Genomic DNA, 20,412 nt, shown 5'->3' on the forward strand with positions numbered 1-20,412 from the left:
CTTTGCCACTGCATGCGCTCACAGCTGAGGCCGCGCTGCCAGGCGGTGCCCGGCTCCGGGGGTTTCTCGGCACCACATCTGGTGGTCCCCTGACACCGGCAGCTGCCCTGCTCGTTCCAGTACACTGAGCCATTCATGTGACTTGCATGCCGACTGCCGTCCGAGGTTCGAAAAGCTGCGGGACCAGCATCGCCGGCCAGCGGTCTCTTCCACCTTTCTCTAGGTTGGTGAATTTTGCAAGTGTTCTCCAGTGACATGGAACTGAGGATTGGCTGTAGCTGACCGCACGCTGTCAGGTAAACAGCCTGACGTAGTTGGCTTTGCGGTCTCCTCGCAACTAGAGCCCCCCCCCAACTCTCGATGAGGTCACAGTACCATGCTGTTATGGTATTTCTAATCTACAGCAATGGAACAAGAAACTGCCTCAATTCAAACACCATTATGCTGTGTCTGCTGATGTAGATGTTTTTGGATCAGCGAACAATCGAGCAATTTTAGTTCCTCAATAACCGCACTGTCTGCATGAAGCTGATGACTGATGCTGCTTTTGGAAATGTCAGTTTCCACCACAGTACAGTTAGACCATGTGGAACCAACAAATGCGCTGACATGGATGTGAGATGTCGCTCGATCGAGCTTTCAGATACGATCGCTGAAAGGCGGATGAGAGCGGTTATGAAAGGAACGGTTTTGTTATGACTGTCAGCATCACTACTGAAGATTAAATGCCTCCCCAACAAGGTACAAGACTACAGCATCTGTCCTCATCCAAGATCAGCATTAAAAAAAAAAAAAAAAAAATCCATCATCTGTCATGCAAATTAGCTTAAGTATGTTTTCCATATTTTTTCACGTGCTTTGTGTATCGTTTATGGTGTACAGCTTGTGCTGGAACATTTACTGCAGTAAGCAGCGCGAGCATCACTGTTAGGTGATAATGAAAAGACGCGGTGGCCTTTGGCACCTGCGCTCAGTGCCCAATGTGTTTCTCTGGCTCCAATCCTGGTGCTGCTTCGCCTTTGTTTACCCGCCTCGCGTCCTCTCTCGGCCTTGCGGATGATGCTTGTGACATCAAATTTGCATTCTTAGCTCGTTTTCTTTTTTATTTTAATTTCCTCTCACCTCGTTTGGCAATGAGCGTGGGCATTTCGGATTACTTGCTGAGTCAGCGTAACTTGCAAGCAATTACGATGTTTTATCCAAATATTGTAGCTGCATCTAGTCCCGAAGGTTCATGGTTTCCTCAAGGTTACGACGGTTGGACCTCAACCAGCACTTGGGTCTGGAACCATCTATTTGGGTACCTTTGCGACCGAAAGCTGTGCCACCGCTTGGCTTAACACTTCCGTATGGTTTGCGTGTTTGCGATGCCACCGTTGACCGGAGGCCGTGTAAGGTACCCAATGGTTGCTTCCGCTGTGTGCTTCAGCAGAACCTTATTTCTTACTTATCTTATTTCTCAGGCTGTGAAAGAGCTGAACAGGTACACAGCCATACAGTAATTTAAATGAGTAATTAATGAAATCAGACTGCCTTGTGATATGTTAACTATTTATTTATTCATTCATTGAACATCACAGGGTAAGATGTGTGGGACAAGCTGTTCTTGAAGTTGGTTGGTTGGTTTAGGATAAGATGTTACATTCCGTGTGCTTATATTGAAGTAACTGTGTCCATTTTAATAGTATTTGTTTATTTTATCATAAATGAGGGTCAGTTTTGGGGCTCAGGAATGCATACCAATTTTTACCAAAGGAACTAATGGTAATTACAGTTACATTTATTTATTTAGCAGATGCTTTACTCCAAAGCGATGAGTGACCCAGTGTAAGTAGTGTATCTAGCAGTGTAAGTCACCTTGGTGAATAAGGTGTGTAGGCTGATAGTGTTGCCTTGGACAAAAGTGTCTGCTAAATAAATAAATGTAAATGACTTCCAACAAACACACACACACATCTAATTCACCACTGTGACTTACACTGCTAGATACACTACTTACACTGGGTCACTCATCCATACATCAGTGGGACACACTCTCTCTGTCACTCGCACACTATGGGGGAACCGGAACAGCGAGTCTTTTGACTGTGGGAGGAAACCAGAGCACCCAGAGGAAACCCATGCAAATTCCATACAGATTGAGAGGGGATCGAACTCATCTCCTCTCGCCCCACCCAGGCGCTGTGAGACAGCAGCGCTACTCGCTGTTCCACCATCCTTCCCCATCTTTAACTTTCTGCCATACTCATCTTTAGATGTAATTACATCTTTGAGTTATGAGAAATCACCTCATGAAGGGTTTTTCAGGAATCCATTACCTTCATAAGGTGAGGGAAGACTACGCCTGATGCGATGGGATCTTTTCACTTGTCATCAGACATGACTTCTGTGACTGATTCATCTAGAAGCTCCTGGGATCAGGACGCACACTTGTGTCTCCTCACTCGCTTCCCTCTCTGGTTTCAGCACCGTGATAAAAGTGGTGCCAAAGACCGATGACGCCCATCTCCAAACACATTTCCTTAGCGGTTTTTCCTAGTTTTTAGCAGAAGGTAAATCAGGTCTTGCTAGAAGAATCCAGTGCAGCGAAACGTATGAATATGTGTGTCGTTACGTAAAATGGCACGGAGGCGGAAAAGGAAATGCGATGTATATTTCATTGACGTTCCAATAGCTCGACAGTCATTACTCCGTAGAAAAATGTCAGGACGCATGAACGTCTATGAATAGAGATGGCTTTAGTTAAAAGCTCTACCCCCCCTTCATAGGGGTAGAGACTTCCACCCAACCCCCCCCAAATCAATTTCTCATGGAAATAATTGCATTGTGATAAACATTTTAATGAAACGCTCCACCCTCGCACTTAGATTAGTGTCTACTCTCCCTGTTTCGAACGCTATTTGGTCCCGTATGGTCCGTAGCGCTGTTGAGGTTTAGCTCCCACTCACTGTCATTGTTATTCTGCTCTGCTGTGTCGGGGGGGTGGGGATGGGGGGGTGCTGCACGTGTCACGCTGTGCCTGAAAGAATGGTGAATCCGTTTCATGTGTAGACATTTTTGAGACGAGTCTATGGGTCAACATGAACCACAAATTGGGTCACATCGATGTCAATGACAGATGGGAGGTTTAATGAGAACTTTCAGGAAACTTCGCTGCACTGTTTGTTATCGTAAGGCAATAGTTTTTTTTTTAAATATCTGTTGCTTGACTGCTTCCACTGGCTCCTGTATGCAAGTGCACGTTGCACCAGCAGGAAGGTCATGTGTTACCAGCACGCTCATGATCTACCAGTGAGGTCTGAGTTGACCCTTGATGCCCAGAGTCAGTGGAAATGCCACACAGTGCTGCACACCAAAGACATGGTTGGTACTGAAGAGTGCTCAAGGAACTGCTGAAGGTCTTTGACAGTCTGGATTTCTCTCAGATCTTCTCCTCAGCTCACCACGGTTTTACTGGGATCCAGAGAACCCTGCACCAGGTAGCTGCTGAGTGATCCCCTGTGTGCTGCATGTCTCCTTTCCCGATTTCACTCCGCTGCAGTGCTGTGCGTATAAAGATGACTTGGCAAAGCTGAGGGTGTAGCTTCTCTCTGGAATCCATAGAGACGGCAACCTTACTTAACCCCACTGTGCTGCGGGGGCGAAATGGTACATTTAAAGAGAAGGAACTTTCCTCAAGCGTCATTGATCTCGGCCTTTGGTCTATGAGAACATCGGAGATTTCGATGTGAACTGCGTCGACCGCGGGGGCCCGCTGACTGCGGAGTGCTTCTGGAAGGGAGTCGGCGCTCCTAGTCACGTGTACGGGCAGGGTTTCGCCACAGCTGCCGTACGGAGCTCAATGCAGCTCGCACCCGTTCGCGTGGAACGTCATACACGAACGAATGGCTCGACACGTTGAGAGCTTAATTTCTGCCGTGACCGGCACATGCTCTTCGTGATGTTGGGCGAACGGAGAGGGGATGTTATCTGGGCAGCTGCGACTGTCGTCCTGTCCTTCATTGTGGCGGAAGCCTCTCTGCACCCTGTCCTGAAAACCACGGTGAGGGACAGACTCTCGAGGGAGCGCTACGGCCTTATCCGTCTCCTGGCTCTGGGCTGCGTTATTTTTATCCCCCTATCGGGGCCAGAGCCCTGGATCATAGTCGGTACCGCCTGTACTGCTGGCGCATCAGGCCTTCTCTCGCAACTCAGCCCTCCCCTTAGTACCGCACGGGACTCTGGGTAATCGCGGTTACTCGGCCGCTGGCGCAAGACCCGATTCCTACCTGCAGCGTCTATAGATCTTCCGCTTTGTTTTTATCGTATTTCTCATAGAGCAGAACTTTGACGACGGACTTTGTGCCGTGGACGCGTGGGAGAGATTCCTTCGGAAAGAAGCGCGTCCCATTTTCTACGAATGTTACAGAACGGTATTGATCGCGGGCCCCGCGCTGAATTGTTTGGCGGTATTGTTTCACGTTGGTCTCGTATCTGCCCTCCCGCTCTCCACCCCTAAGTGTGTGTTTTGAAAGAGAGCGTTAGACCGCGGGCCCTTGGGGGCAGATGTGGGTGTTGTGTGCACCTGCCTTCGTTTGTTTAGCCATGTGGCCACACTGCTGAAAGTGACTCGACGCCCACCGCAAAAGAACAGCGTTCCGCTTCGCAGCAGGGTTTCGTGAAGAGTGGAGCGTTTAAACTTCCAGCGACGTGCTAGTGGGGCTTTAAAAACCGAGAAATTGAAATGCGGGGCGGAGGGTGTGGAGAGGCGTCGTCAGCCTGCAGAACGAATGGCGCGGCTCATCACCCCGTGAGGTCTATATGTGTGTCGGCGTTTATGAGACATTTTCCTCTAAAGTGCCACGTAGTACAGCTCAGAGTAAACAAAAGTGTAACCACGGTACGTGTTTCATGTCCTTCTGTGTCTTTGTTTGCTTATAACCACTGAACTTCACCCAGTGGGCCCAGAGATTTTTTTTTTTTTTTGGTTACCTGCTCCAGCTTGGCATGCAGGGTTGGTGGCATAGGCAGTGCTGTGACCACATTGACCAGGTTGCATACCCTGTTATACCCTGCCACCTGCAAGAACTAAAGACTCCAAGACCTGCATGTGAAGAGCAGTCTAGGTAATTAGGCGATTATGGCTAATCCCCTTGCTGGGGTGGTTGTCCGGGGACAGATGGGTGCTTCCTCTTGACGAAAGCTGCTGGGGGTTTAGACTTCCCTGCTTGTTCCTCTGAGGCTGGCACGGATCCTATGCCAGTACTGTTCCAACAACCCATGGAACGTGAGTTGAGTAGGGCTGGTGGGGTGGGGTAATACCGGCCAACCAACCAGCTTCTACAACCACTTGTCCCAAGCGGCAACACAGTGCAAAGCTAAGGGTGGAGGACGGGATGCCAGTCCGCCCCAAGGCACCCCAACCAGGGCTCAAACCCCAGACACAACGGACACTGGTCAAACCCGCCATGCCACCATGCCACCATGCCCCCCAGCTAGCTGGGGTAACTTACTTTAAAAATAGAATGCCTTTTCTTGCGTGTATGTCCCCCAATACACACCCCGATGTGCACAGAAGAGTTTTCTTTGTTTTGTCCATTTTTAGACATTGTCATCATCAGCTGAGGGGAAAATGCCACAACAATATCTTTTGACACTTGTACGGTCACTGTCATAGCGAAGGCTTGCTGAACCTTTTCCATAGCGTCCTTTTTGGACCCACGGATTGTGGTCGCATTACGCCGTCAGGGTAGAGATTGATGATGACATTATTCTCCGTGGCTTTCTGATCTTTGTCCAGCCAGATTGTCATCTGATGGACAGCTTTGTCTCTGCTCTTGACGTCTTGTTGTCAAGCGGCACATTCTGTCAGTCACACCCCTGCTCCCCCATCACGAGGATATTTACACACCATACAGAATGTCTCATGGTTGAACTTTGAACGGCCAGTGCAACAGTACGCCATGCATAATGCATGACCGTCTGATTTTTATGCTGTGTGTGCCTGTTGTATGCGATGCTCATGCAGATGAGGGCTGCAGGGGTCCGGCGCTCCCCACGGGGGAGATTGGGGAGGGCGGATGAGGGCTATAGTGGAATCTGCCCCCGAGGGGCCTTCATGCAGTAATTAGACGTAGATTAACCCCCCTCCAAAGACCCGATGCTCATCCGTTATCTCCACACTCAAAGGGAGGCATACAGCTGATGGCTCTGCAGGATGGAAGAGCCTGCTGGGAGCCTAGGGGAGCCAGTAATGGGATGGAACCAGTCTCCTGTCTCCTCCGAACTGGGACTGTGTGTGTGTGTGTGTGTGTGTGTGTGTGTGTGTGGGTACGGTTATTAACGTGTCCCAGGACAGAGCATCAGAGTGAAGCACCAGCATCCAGTGGGTTGCAGAGGGTTTCTTACAAGAATTCCCTCATCCATTATTCAAAGAGAATATTTTCCTCCCTTAAAGTGGATGTTTTTGTTCCACCACAGAGGAACACAGTCACACTTTTAAAGGACCCTATTATTGCGGTACCTCGTTAGCAGCTGTCCGTGATGCCAGTGCCTTCGGCTCGTCCCTTGCTGGAGATTAAGGACACACGTGCTACTGGAATAATCTGCTCCAGCCTTGTTAACATGTATTTGGAGTTGTTAGATCAAGTCTGCTTTTCTCTTCCTCACATGGGGAGGAGGAGGGGGGGGGGGTCACACACAGGGAAAAATAAGCATGGGTTTTCAATTGGCCATTTGGCAGGGATTGTGTCCTCTGCTGCTTGCTGAAGATTTAATGGATTGGAGGAGATGAGGCATCGTTCCCTTGGGCCAGGTCTTGCTGAACACTTTCACGGCGACACGTGAGCTGGCCTGTCGTGGTCGCAGCAGGTTTCCGGTATGTCATTTCCGAACTTCTGAACATTCTCCACGTTGCACATTGCTGAGCTGTCAATGTGCTTAAATCCCAATGCATCTGCTAATGGGAGTCTACAAATCCCGCTTAACCAGACTGCTTAGATGTTTGACTGTTGCTTTCGGTGCCAGGTGTGACGTAGTAGGTGTTTGAGTAACCCTGTGCTACCCTGATCAGCTTTTGCATGTAGTAGCGCTGATCCCATGTTGGCATTTACAGGGAACGTCCACACGCACCATGTAAGTGTGCAGTAGTGGTGTCCTCTGTGTTTTGTCTGGGTTCATGTCTTCTCTCTCCTCTCGCCGCCCAATCGTCTTTGTTATATTGATGTCTGACATGACCTTTGAAGATCGCTTGTCTTCAGCAGTTCTCTGTACTCCGTTTGAACGAGAGCGTTCAGCGTTTTTGAAAGTGGTATCCATGGCGATTCTTTGTCGGGAAGCAAAGGCGGGTAGGACGGACTGACGTTCGTCTGTGTTTCGTGCCTCTCTTCTTAAGCTCTGACGCAGCAGTACGACTTGCTTAGCAACCAGAAGTCTCTCTCCTGACGAAAGAATAAGAGTAAGATGGACGAGGGCACGAGTGAATTTGTTTTGCATCAGTTTGAAAGATGAGGTTTACAGGAGCTTAACTCGCATTACCAAAAACATCGTGAACAACTTGAAAGATGAACCTTGCAACTGTTCACTTTATTTATCAAGCGAAAAAGGTATCGTTACACAATCCGCAATTTTATCTTGTGCCTTTCTCAAGGGTGCTACGGTAGGAGCGGGATTCGAACTTGCAACTTTTGGGTCCAAAAGGCTGCCGCGCTAGCCACTATGGGAGCTGCTGCACTCTTTTCATGATGCATTTATTCACATTCCTGCTCACTGATCTTGTTGCTGGAAACAAGTCCTGATTTGAGTTTTTGTTTTCGTTGCTCTGACCTACTTTCAGGCTTTACAGTACTGAAGCTAAACTCAGTGGTTTCTCAGACAGGCGGCGAACCCTCTGCGACCAATGACTTTGCAGTCGCGGTGGGAGCTGGGGAGGGGGGTATTCCTCGTGGTTTCAGGGTACGCATCTGTTGCCGCATTTTCTGCCCTGCGTTTCCGTTCGCTGTCCTAGAGGTCTCAACGGGGGTCACGGCGTTCAGCGGACGTCGGCCTGTCAACGGTCATTTGCTCGGTGGTACGTATTTTTACAAAACAGCCAAGTCTTCTTTGTCTCCACAGAAACTTAGGTTGTCATGCTGTGCAGATCCTCGCTGCCGTATCAGGTATGCTTCACTACGTGGATTTAACAGAGGGGGAAGGAATGGTGGTCTCATTTTATTGGCGCACCTCCTGCTTATTTCCTCTGCAGACATGGGCCATTTGGACTTGGAGGCTGATACCTATTGAAGGAAAATCAACCAGTGAACTATTCAGCGTTTTTTTTCTTTTTTAAGCCCAACGCTGAGCTGTTTATATAGGAAGAGCTAACTTGTCTGATTACATCTCAGAAACTTCGATTTGTGTGTCTGCGATCACCCGTTGGTGCAGATTACCCAGGACTCAATGAATGTGGTCTTTGGTCCCGCGCATCAAAGTCTTCCCCTATCGATTGGCTGGGTGTTCCACTACTCTGTGACGCTCCCCACATCCCCTCTGCTCAGGTCTCTTGTGTCGGCCCTCCTGAACAGGGAGTGTCAGTGAAGCTCTCGTGCAGGGACGAGGCCTGGTGCAGCTGCGAGAACCACAGAGGAGAAATGAGCGTGGCGAAGGCCTTCCCCTTCTGCCCTCCTACGCCTGTACCGGTAGCTCAGTGCGTCCTTCAGGGATGAGCGTGTCGATGGGTTTCCGCGTGCATCAGCAGGAGCGAGGAAGAAAGGCTTCTTTTGCCTCCGTGCTGTGTCGAGGCTGAGCGTGAGGGAGCGTCCCACTGTGTAGGAGGTGCTTTTTCTTTTTTTTTCTTTTAAATTTTTATAGCTTGGCAACTACCAGCTGGGTGCTGGACATAAAGCATGTTTCTGAAACAAGGTCTGGAACACATAGATATTGACTGGTGAAAATCACTTCTCTGCTCCACACTCAGGCCTAAGCTATTGTGAGGTCTTTTTCGGAGGAAAATCCTGAGTGGAGCAAGAGATGGAAACGTGAAGTTCTGAACCAGATGTACAAAATTTACTTTTTTAAATACTCAGCGCTATGGATCTAGACCTCGGCCGCAGTTAAACGGGAGACCGGACGTGTGTATGGACACGAACCAGTCCTCAAGGTCGGGATCAATTAGCATGTGAAATGGACAGGCAAATTTTGATGTAAATGAATTTTCCTCTCTGGGCCGCTGCACTTTCCAAACACGCATCTGCTGAATGAAACTGCCAAGCTGTTGATGAAGGGATAAATGGAGGAGGGTGATTCTTTTGCTAAATCAACTATTCCCCCCCCCCCCCCCCCACCAAGCTCTTCCTGGGTTCACAACAAACACGTACAGTTGCGCTAAAAAGCTAGTTAGCATACGTAGCTACACATTGACAGTAAGCAACACTTCTATGACCCTACACCGAATAGATCGCTAAAAGTAGAAGCATATGGTACAAAAAGAAGCTTTTTAACAAAGTAAGGTTGAAGTTTTAGTAAGTGAACGTGTGGTAATACGTTATAGTTGCTGTTGATGTTGGTTATTTCCTGTCAGCCTGTTGTATCAGCAGGTTCTGTTGATGGATAGGAACAAACTATGGCTCCTGTAACCTGTGTGGAAGGGTAACTGCTGAGCTTTTGACTTTTTTTTTTTTTTTTTTTTTTTTTTGCCCGAGTCGCCCCTCTGTTCTTCCACACGTGGGCTGAGAGCAGAGGTTCTCGAACAAGGCCGAGCACTTGGCGCACCTCCATCGCCGAAGAGATGAATAACTGTTTGCAGAGAGATAAGCGCCGGGGCTGGTACCCGTCAGGCTGAAAGCGGTTTGTTCTCTGGCTGCGCTGACAAATCTGGGGTGAAGATGGGAGATAACATGAGCTGACATCACGCATCACGCACATGTATGCTACCGACTCTTAGTAAACCTACATGTTCGGTATTTCCTCAACTCTTCTTTTTCGTTTGTACGGTACAGAATCGCGATACACCTGTTCCTCTGTATGCAGTTTTCTTACAAAATATGCTAATTTATAACTTTTCCCCGCATAAGCAGACAATAACTGACTTGACCCATGGAAGTCAATTCATGCAAAGGCATTCAGCGGAACTCAACTGTTCTTCCTCTTCCTGGTTTGTGTCATTTCACATTTTTTTTTCTTTGGCATGTTAAAGACATTTTTTTTTTTTTTATTAAACTGTTTGAAGAGTTTCTTGTGACTTTTGTTTAAAAAAACAACTTTAGAAGAAATGGGTGACATTGAACTACAACTAAAGAAGTGCCTTATTAGCTATGATTAATTATGTCTAAATCAGTGTTTATGACAAAACATTGACACCTGTTACACTGCTGTTGAATTTAGTGAATGTTGCTTCTTGATAATGGGGGTGCGGTGGCGCAGTAGGTTGGACCAGGTCCTGCTCTCTGGCAGGTCTGGGGTTCGAGTCCTGCTTGGGGTGCCTTGTGACAGACTGGCGTCCTGTCCTGGGTGTGTCCCCTCCCCCTCCGGCCTTACGCCCTGTGTTGCCGGGTGGGCTCCGGTTCCCCGTGACCCCGTATGGGACAAGCGGTTCTGAAAGTGTGTGTGTGTGTGTGTGTGTGTGTGTGTGTGTGTGTGTGCTTCTTGATAAAAGCAAACACTTCAGTTACTTTGAGTTAGACATTTTTCAATTTAAAATAATGAGAATGTGTTAAATTATTTTCATTCTTCAAACAGATCTTCAAAAACAAATTTCCGTTTTAAATGGAGGGATGGGTATCTAGGGGTGCGGTGGCACAGTGGGTTGGACCGGGTCCTGCTCTCCAGTGGGTCTGGGGTTCAAGTCCCCCTTGGGGTGCCTTGTGACGGACTGGCGTCCCGTCCTGGGTGTGTCCCCTGGCCCTACGCCCTGTGTTGCCGGGTGGGCTCCGGTTCTCTGTGACCCTGTATGGGACAAGCGGTTCTGAAAATGTGTGTGTGGATGGGTATCTAACTGCTGTGTTGCTGTCTGTTAATGTGTGTGTGCGTGCTATGTTTGTTTTGCCTTGTGTCCCTCATGACAGTTTTAAACATTGTCTATGTTTAATGAGCAGACCTCCAGGTCAGTTTGGAGGTGGATTAGTCATTATTCGCTGGGAGCCAAGAGATCATTTTATTCTTCTTATCTTAACACCAAAGGGCTTGTATGTCATTGAAAGGTCTAGATGTGTGCAGATGGTGAAGCTTCTCCCTTTTATGCAGTTCATACTAGGTGGCCTTGGGAGGTACCCACAGGTCTTCCATGCAATATCCATAGGCCTTGTACACCCAGCCTAGGGTCATGTGCTGTGTCCTGTTTTGGGTTCATTGAGCTGAAAAACACACATACTGTGACAACAAGCATGGGTGTTGTGATTTGTGAGTATCTGCAGTCCTAGTTCACAGCCCACCATCAGTTTTTCTTTCAACTCAACTCTTGGCCTCAGTGATGCCCATTATGTATTTGCTTTGTGGACATGTTTATTCACATGAGCAGAGTCGCTTAAGATGTTTCCATTTATGCGGTAGTTGAATAACTCAGGTTACATCCTTTTCTGAAGTGGAGTAGCGAATGATTTTTGATGCCAGTTCCTTAAGCAGTATCATATCTGAGCATGAGCAGCTAACTGCTATGTTTTACATGCTGCATCCAGCGTGTGTCGAGAATTCAGCGTTTGGAAAGCAGCAGTTTGGATGTGCGGTTACTGTATCTGTCGGTATTGTTGCCAGCCCATCTGTAGCCACGGTATCCGGGAGATGCCCACTTCTTGAGGAGATCGGAAGGCAGCGGCACTCGCTCGATTTCACACAGGAGGGAATCGTGTCTCCTAGTTTGTACGGGAGATGTCGTGCTGGGAGGAGCTTTGATCTTCTCCTATTGTGGCTCTCTGCAAGTCCTCAATCCATCCTCTTAGGGTGAACTTTGGAGTAGCTCAGTTTGTGTGTGTGTGTGTGTGGAAGGGCAAGGCAAACAGATGAAGATCAGAGAGACTACGCAAATAACAAGGCGGCTTAATAAAGACATTCTTGAATACGGCGTACATAGTAATAATATTTTGCTTCTAGGCCCCACGGCACATGTATATGGTACATGCCGTGCTTTTTAGATTTAAGGTCATTCCCCTTTGTCTGTGCAATTCATGGTAACTAAATAAAGGTTAAAAGTAAAAGCACATTTTATCTGTAATGATTTGTATTTTCATTAGCCTTTTAGGCCTACATTGCGATGCATCTTTTCTCCTCTGTTGAATTTGCTTGGTGATTGTAATAATTAGAATGGCAGCTGGGGAAATTGGACTGCTGTGGAATCGAAAGATAAAATCAGGTCTGTCTTTCTTTTTATGCCTTCTTTGGGGCACTATTTTGTTCAGGCTGAAGAGCTGATGCCTCCCTCCTGGAAACCGAAAGCTGGAGGTGTGCATGGTACGCTGGCGGTGTGGATCGATACAGCGATACAGGAGGTCTCTCCAAGTGGGGTACCGTTGTAAGGAGCACGTGCCAGTGCTGAAATAAGCAGCAAATGGAAACTCATGCCCACTCAACCACCTATATTCTTAGCCTTTTTTTCAGGATTAGTTACCACTTATTCATTAATTTGTGGAAATCCTAATTAACCAGTTAGGTTTGCAGCTTTAAATCGGGTGGATTGTTGCCCATAATGGCCTCTTGTAAAAAACACGCGTACATTTCTGTAGCGCTGTGCCACTTTGGACTCACTTGTCCACTTGCACACGTACCGTTGCTCAGCTACAGTCAAGATGCTACTAATACGTGATCCGCCAGTGGATCGATGAGTTCTTCTCCTCATTGTCTTTGACTTTGCATGATGAATTCCCCACCGTTCCCAGCCTTCCTCACATAGACCAAGTGAAATAATTTTACAAGCCAAAGAATTACATATATTGTCCAAGCATTTGCGAAGAGCGCATATAATTTGTGTGCCACCACGTGTTATGTTCCACACGTTTGCCCTTGGGCCACTACTATTTGGAAGCAGCAGAGCTGCAGCCCTGTTCCACTACGTCACTGGCTGGTTCAGCTTTTGGCCCCTCTGGGGTGTGAAAAGTAAGAGCAACGCTAAAATACGAGGAGGTGCTGACCTCAAGATTCAGGAGAAGGTGAGAATGAGTATGGCTTGGAATTCAGTTCTAAAAAAAAAACCTTCTGCTTTTTTCAGTTCCTTCTGGTTCTGTTTCTAGAGAGGCAGAACACCCTATATCTAATTAAATTTGCATGAGTTCTTGGACTGTGAGTTCTCCTCCAGAAGCTGCCCACCTCAGCCCTGTAAATTTAATGGTGTATTGGAGAGATTGTGTGATTTTGCTGATGGCCTGTTTGGAAGCACTTATTCTTTACCTCAGCCTTGGCTTGAGAGGGCACATCTCACAAAAACTTGAATAATTTGAGGTCCATCCTTGCCTGCTCTTTGCACAATGTCCTACAGCACACGCTCATCTGTCACCAACATCCACAGTGGTATCGCCCTCTTCGATGTTCTTACACTAAGTTATATAAGGCTTACATTCTGCTTTTTCTCAGCCGGACATTTACTAATGTGCTCGAAGATCAGGACTTTGCTGATGGATGCACCAGCTACTTGAAGGATTTTGAGTTTCTTCTTTCCAGTATCTGGGGGAGGGTGGCTCAGTGGTTTTGACCAAGTCCTGCTCTCCAGTGGGTCTGAGGTTCGAGTTCTGCTTGGAATGCCTTGTGATGGACTGGCATCCCGTCCTGGGTGTGTCCCCTCCCCTTCCAGCCTTACGCCCTGTGTTGCTGGGTTAGGCTCCAGCTTCCCGCGACCCCGCCTGGGACAAGCAGCTTCAAATGGTGTGTGTGTGTGTGTGTGTGTGTGTGTGTGTGTGTGTGTGTGTGTGTGTGTCTGTGTCTGGGTGGGGTGTGAAAGCTGAGTGTCCCCATGTTGGACTTTCAGCCCCTGATTCTCACCTGCGGAGACTGACACACACCGTTGTTCCCAGGGTTATTGTGGTGAGCAACTATTAGATACTGTTACATAACCTGGGTGCTGGAGGCTGTTTCACAGACCTGCTGTAAAGTGACCCCTGACTGCTAATAAGCTCCATGCTTCTCTTGTGTTTGTCTTTCTTGATAAATGAAGTGTACTTTTTTTTTTTTTTTGTGGCTCAAGGAACGGCATTTGTCCAGGTGTGCCATACGGATGTCCCATTAATCAGCTGCGCTGCGGAGTCGCTCGCTTCCATTGCCACGATTCAGAGGTTTACCTCCATCTGTGTGCCTGTCTTTATCCTTCCCATCACACACAGTATGTGTGGCACAGAATGTAAGAGAAATAGTGCTCTCAGGTATTAGATCATAACACTGCTGCAGGTGCTGGTGGAGGGGAGGAGTGGGTGTGTTTCTAGGGTAGGAGCCTATCAGGGCTGCTCAACTGCGAGGGTCCAAGGTGAATGCAGGCCAACAGCACTATGCACAACATTTAAAAAGCTCCTGAATGATGGTTTTCATATCTGTGGTGTCCGTGGCAATACAGAGGAGATGCTGACATCATCATTTACCTGTTGCAAATCATCTTTGTACTTAGCCATGCATCAGTTTATTAGGACTTTTTTTTATTATCTGGCACCAGATGAAGTTTAATGCGTAGTCCCAGTATGGGAGAATGTTCTAGAAGATCACAGTATCACAACTGAAACTTAGACTTTTGAGGAGTCTCGGGAACATGTTGACCACCCCGTACATGTGTAGCAGCCCAGTAGGGATGATGGAAATGAGGACAAGGGCCACAAGCAGCAGCATGCCTTGCACCCTCCTACCCAGAGGAAAAAAAATTAAACCATGTTCTGGGTTAAACAGTCTAGACAAGATGTAAATACTAAAGGTTTTAATCTGGCAGTTCTGCTTTCTATTTTTTTCTATTTTTGTGTTATAATTGGAGAGTAGTAACTGAAGATGAAGGCTTGACTAGTGAGATATTGTTGGGTAGGGGGGGGAATATTTTTTTTATTTTTTTTATTTATTTATTTATTTATTTATTTATTTATTTAAATGATATGTATAGTTAAAAACTGGAAGATGAACTCACCTACTATATATCCCCTTGACATTGTCCAGCACCAGAACAGGCTGGCTCCACTGCAACAATTGCAGGTCGTCCTCACCTTACGACACACACACCTTACCGCAACCTGTTTTTGCGACGGCCGTTCAATTAATTATGTTATTTCCGAGGTCCCGCATTCGGTTGTAATGTCTATCAGCAACGCTCCATCTGCTTTACGATGACATCGGCTGCCCGCGTTGCCAGAAGGCGTCATATTCCTTATTGGCTCAGTCTGTGTGTCTCTCAGCAGTTGGGTTTTATTTACCAAAATGTTGCTTTATTGCAGAACCTTTCATTTGTGATTCCCTTTTTATAGCTAGCCACTGAAAATGTGATTGAAAACGCAGAAGAAAGCAGATTTAGAAATGAAAGTGAAAATAATAGCGCAGCATGAAAATATAATTATTGTATACACTTACATACCGCACTCTCTTTGTATTGTTATTCTATATTAGAATTATGTTTAAAAAATGTGTGAAATTAGAGGAAGAAATATCAAAGCCCCGTTGCCGTTACACAACGTAACATTCATGCATATTTACGTGTTGAATACAGATGTGATGAAGCAGTTGAGATGGTTATGGTTTATGTAATTAGGAATTATGGTATTTTAGTCACGATGTGGTTGATGGAACAGAACCTTATAAGTCGATGATTTCCTGATATGCATCTTTTCGTTTAACATGTATACTGCTTGCTTTCTTCAAGTTGTAATGGTGTTTAACATACTCTGTTCAGGAAAAAGTGATGTAACCGGGGGGACAATATCCATATGCATTGTATATGTTCCCTTGCTAATTGCCGTTTCCATTTTTTTCCAATTGTTTAAGCTCCAGGTTTAACTTGCTGTTGCATTGTTCTCCATGCATCCATACATGTGGAGCAGGGCGGTGTCAACCACGCTTCTCTTGCTTTACGTTATGTGTGTGTTTGCATCATGTTTTTCATGCATTCGCTTTGTCTGTTTCCAGTCTGTTTTGACATGCATTTTTTTTTTTTTTTTTTGTGCTCCTCTGCTTGTGTGGCCATAGCGTTGTACCAATGGCTAGAGGCAGATCGCCAAGGCAGGAGTCCAGACACTACAAACGCAGGTAACGAAACAGAGCTGTTCAACCAATCCATCACCCCCGCCCCCCCAAATCGCCCTTCTTACGCTTTTCCTTTTCCGATGAAAACCCCCTCCTGGTTGGAAATGTGGGTCAGGTTCCCTGGCGCTTGTTGTTCAGCTCTTCAACCGGCACACACACCCTGCCCCCCAACACATGCTATTTTTACTCAGTTACACACAGACACAAACATGAACAATGAAAAGGTTTCCCTTTATCCTATATTCTCTTCCTTCTGTTATGGTTCTCCTACTGGAACAGCCCTTTCCGGTCCATCCACGCTGAGGGTTTTGGTTGGGCCACGAACCACTAGCATGCTGTTCTTCTGCAGCTGGAGCAGGGGGAGAACATCAGAGCCACCCAAGATGCAAGTGTAGATGCTGCTCTGAGGAACCCTCACCAGGGATTACCCATTACTGTTACAATTCCGGTGGTCCTCTTGGCACAAGTCTTGGACCTCCAGGCCAGCAAAACGTCTAGGGGAACGTGAACCGGTGAAGTTGCTTTGGACTTGCATCCATGAAAGCACGAGAGAGCAAAGCAAACCTTCAGGATGTTCATGTCTGCTAGAACGTGGCTGACGGAAAGCCAGAGTGCTCCCTTGTGCATGGTAACAATAGCCATGGAGGGGAAATCATTGGGTGGAGCTGGCCTCTCCAGAGTTGCTCAGAACATGTTGTCCATGCTGGCCACACTGACATGCGCACACGTTTTCTCTCTCTCACTCTCTCACACACTCTCACACACACACACACTCACACACTCACACACACACACACAAGCCTGCTAACCCCAACTCCCCCTCGACTGGGTCCCATGGATAGATCCATGCCTGCAGTCCCGTATCTCCAGCCCCTGCCTGCTTCAACAGAGCCCCTCTGAGCTTAAACTAGCCCAAATCCTGTCTTACACAAGCCTTCGATGCCCATGGGGGGGGCTGCAGCATTGCAAACGCAAGGCCTTTTAAATGGCAGGCTTTCAATGGTGGAGTGCAGCAAGTCCCGCCACCCCCACCCTGTCAGCTTTCTAGATTTGTGGTGTCTGTAACAAATCCAGATGCCTTGTGAATAATAAGACAACCACTGCAGGAGGGGAATACGGGGATCTTGCTCGTATATTCATGTGGAGCCGGAGGGGGAACCCATCCTGATTACCCCGCTTTGTCTCATCCTGGTGATTTACCTCCCTCTGTCTGCTAATGATTGCCTAAACCTTACTAAGAGGTCTTGTTTAAAAGCAAGTTATCTGACAGGTTGGCTTTGTCACATCTCTGTTTCTGCTCTCCACTCCCGGCTCCAGGTCTGGTGTGGGCTCTGCCTGAGGGATGGGGTGTGAAATCTCGTCTCTTCTACCCCAGTTCGCTTGAAGTCTTTGTTTTGCCCATGTTCTTGTCACTTACTGACACCCTCCTCTGTCCTTGTGTCTTGTCTCTCCATCCGTCGCTCAAAGCGTTCGTCTTCCCGAGGGCTCGGATTTCGCTGTTTTCATTAAGTTTTTCTGCCCTCGTTGTTCTTCTCTGACAGCGTTCACGCTCTCAGTAGCACGTGCGTGTCCAAAGGCACCGGTAGAGCTGCTGTTTCCACAGAGCAGTCGAGAAAACATTAAAGAAAACATGTCCCCGCAGGGCGTGGGCAAACACTTCTAAGGTTTGCGAGAACTGTCTCTACACTTTGAGTAATTGAGAAACCAACATTTAACTGAATAATTGAAACATAATCTGTTATAAAAGTATATTCCATTATTTAGTGTTTTCCAGATTTTTTTTTTTTTTTTTTTTTCCCCCAGCACGCTGATGAAACATTCTTTCTACATTTATAAGTAAACAAGATGCACTGGCATTTTGTAACTTGGTCAAACTATTCTTCTGGGGTTATCCTCTACTATTTACACTGCACACAGACTTGATGGCCAAGAACTCTCAACAAAGGCTGAAAACAGTGCCATTATTGAAGAACTTTGCAGAACCCAAGCATCAGTTGTTTGTCTGTAGGCTGCTGTTGGCAGGGGTTGCAAAGCTCCTTTTGTCCGGTTGGTCTGACTGTCCACCACGTGGGCAATGGCCTCAGCAGGTCCACCATTGAGACCGGTTGGACTGGACCCAGGAGACATGGATCGACCTGTCAGCTGCATAGACGGGTGTGCTGGTGGAACGTGCACAATGCAAGAATGAAGATCCTTAAGGACATCTCCAAGAAGCACAAGTGGCATTGCTGTAGAAGCGAGAGGTCTTGGGAAGAGAGCTTCAGCTGTCTTCATTGTTCCACCCCTTCTGTGTTTTTTGCCAACCTCAACCCATTGCTCAGTGTCATCTCATTCGTTAGCATCTGCATCCATTTATTTAGACACAACATTTTTCCCCAGAGCTGTTCATGTGGGTTTGGCGCAGCCAGTAGGCTTGGCCACGGTGTGCAGTTGTCATACTGAGGAACAGTACACTGCCATGTGCACCCAAACTATCCATTTACAGTTCACTTTCTAGCCTGTATGATGAGACTGAGCAATGAGATGTTTGTAGTCCTCTGTCGCTTTCTAAATTATAGGCTCGCCCATAAAATAAGGGGGACTAAACAAAGCACTCAGTGACTGGTTTGACTTTCCTGCTGGGTAGGCCTTCTGGAATTGGCAATTTTTTATTTCAAATTGCTTTTTTCCCCCCATTGTCTTCAGCAGCTTCTGGAGAAGCAATGTCAAAAGTATATTAAATGGAAGATTCAGTTTCGGTCCCAAATAAATGAATCTTCCAATTTTTTTTTTTTTTTTTTGTTTTCTGCTGAATGGATATGGCATTTTTCTGCTTTTTTCTGGAACTTTCTCTGATGCCCTTAGTTTACTAGACCAATCCTTATTGGGGATTATCCAATATGGGACTGGGGAATATAATATATTTGTTGATGAGAATGTGATTGAGTGCTGTAAACAACCATCTGGGGTTCCAGATGACAGTCCTTACAGCCAGGCCAGGTAGAGCACAAGATCACAAGCACATACAAATTCAAACTCAGATTATACATAGTGAGACAATTTTCCACTATTCCTACCATTTTTCTTCTGTTTATAGGGTTACATTCCTCTTTTTTCCCAACTCTGTTACTTTTCTATATATGCTGTACTCTGAATTAGATGAATTAGGGCTCAAGCTTTAAATAAAGTGCCAAATCCAATTAATAGTGTCAGGCTGTTACAATAACACAAGGCTGAAGGTGAGGGATTAAGGATTCTCAAGTGAATGTTCTGCAGTGCGAATGGACCGTGATTAGACTTTAAATGTATATTTCATTTGTGAAGGAATTATTGAAGATCGTGAACACTTTTCATTCTACCTGTCCTGCTGGATTACAACTAATCGGGCCTTAATCGTTTCCAAAGTTCCCTGCCATATTGACGTTCTCTTGCTGATATTCACCGTGCGATTGTGATCTCGTGACGTTCTTCATCGTCACTCCTTCGGAAGTGACAGCTATCTTAAACACATTTTACGGAACCTCATCTAGGATTTCATGAATAATTTATTAATACTGTTTAATTGCAATAATACAGTTGTGATGACAGATGCATGTTCATATTTAATGCCTAATAATGATTCATTTTAATGTGACACAGACCTTGTCCGCAGCATAAATCTAGTATTTCTTTTTACGGTGCTGCACATATCATTCTGACATCCAGGAACACGCATGTATGTATGCTCCTGTGTGACAAAGATCTGCAGCGTGTTTTCAGCTTTCAGTCAACCAAAATACTCTGCTTTTATTCAGGAGTCCCACTATTCTCTGCGTTACCAGTTAGATGGTTCAGGTCCACCAATGGGAGCCCCCTGGGAATTCAGGGGGAGTGCTGATGGGGGGGAATTCTTCTGCCATGAGCTGTTGGCCTCTTTGGCACACCACCCACCAGTCCTCTAATCCACCGAATCCCTGAATAGGAGGTCACAAAGGGCTGATGTCATGTGACCACTGGGCCCACAATGCAACACTCAAGTGAGCGCTGGTCTGCAGGAGAGTGTAGTTCTTCTGTCTCCCTCCATCATCCTTCCTTTCTTCATTCCTGCAGTCAGTTTCTGATTTCTGTGCTGAGATCATCCTACCCCAGTGACCCAGGCAATAATGAAGAGCTTTGGTTTGTTGATTGACTTCATCCTCTGCCGTGTGTGTGTGTGTGTGTGTGTGTGTGTGTGTGTGTGTGTGTGTGTGTGTGTGTGTGTGTGTGTGTATGTGTTTTTCTCCTTCCATCTCTCCTACCCACCTCTCTTTAGCT

At 46.7% G+C, this 20,412-nt stretch overlaps 1 protein-coding gene across 7 annotated transcripts in view; it reads left to right on the forward strand.

Annotated features, from left to right (window-relative positions):
* The window catches only part of dennd5b (DENN/MADD domain containing 5B), a 63,794-nt gene that overhangs the window by 11,590 nt on the left and 31,792 nt on the right, over positions 1-20,412 (forward strand). For 4 of the 7 annotated variants that reach the window (XM_029247336.1, XM_029247338.1, XM_029247337.1 and 1 more), the window contains exon 2: positions 16,084-16,143. The exons of the other annotated variants lie outside the window; for them this stretch is intronic. In XM_029247336.1, coding sequence (XP_029103169.1) covers positions 16,084-16,143 — 60 coding nt within the window. The remainder of the gene's footprint in view (positions 1-16,083; positions 16,144-20,412) is intronic. 7 annotated transcript variants of the gene reach the window in all.

Source organism: Scleropages formosus, chromosome 21, assembly GCF_900964775.1.
Source record: "Scleropages formosus chromosome 21, fSclFor1.1, whole genome shotgun sequence".
NCBI classification, from domain to species: domain Eukaryota; kingdom Metazoa; phylum Chordata; class Actinopteri; order Osteoglossiformes; family Osteoglossidae; genus Scleropages; species Scleropages formosus.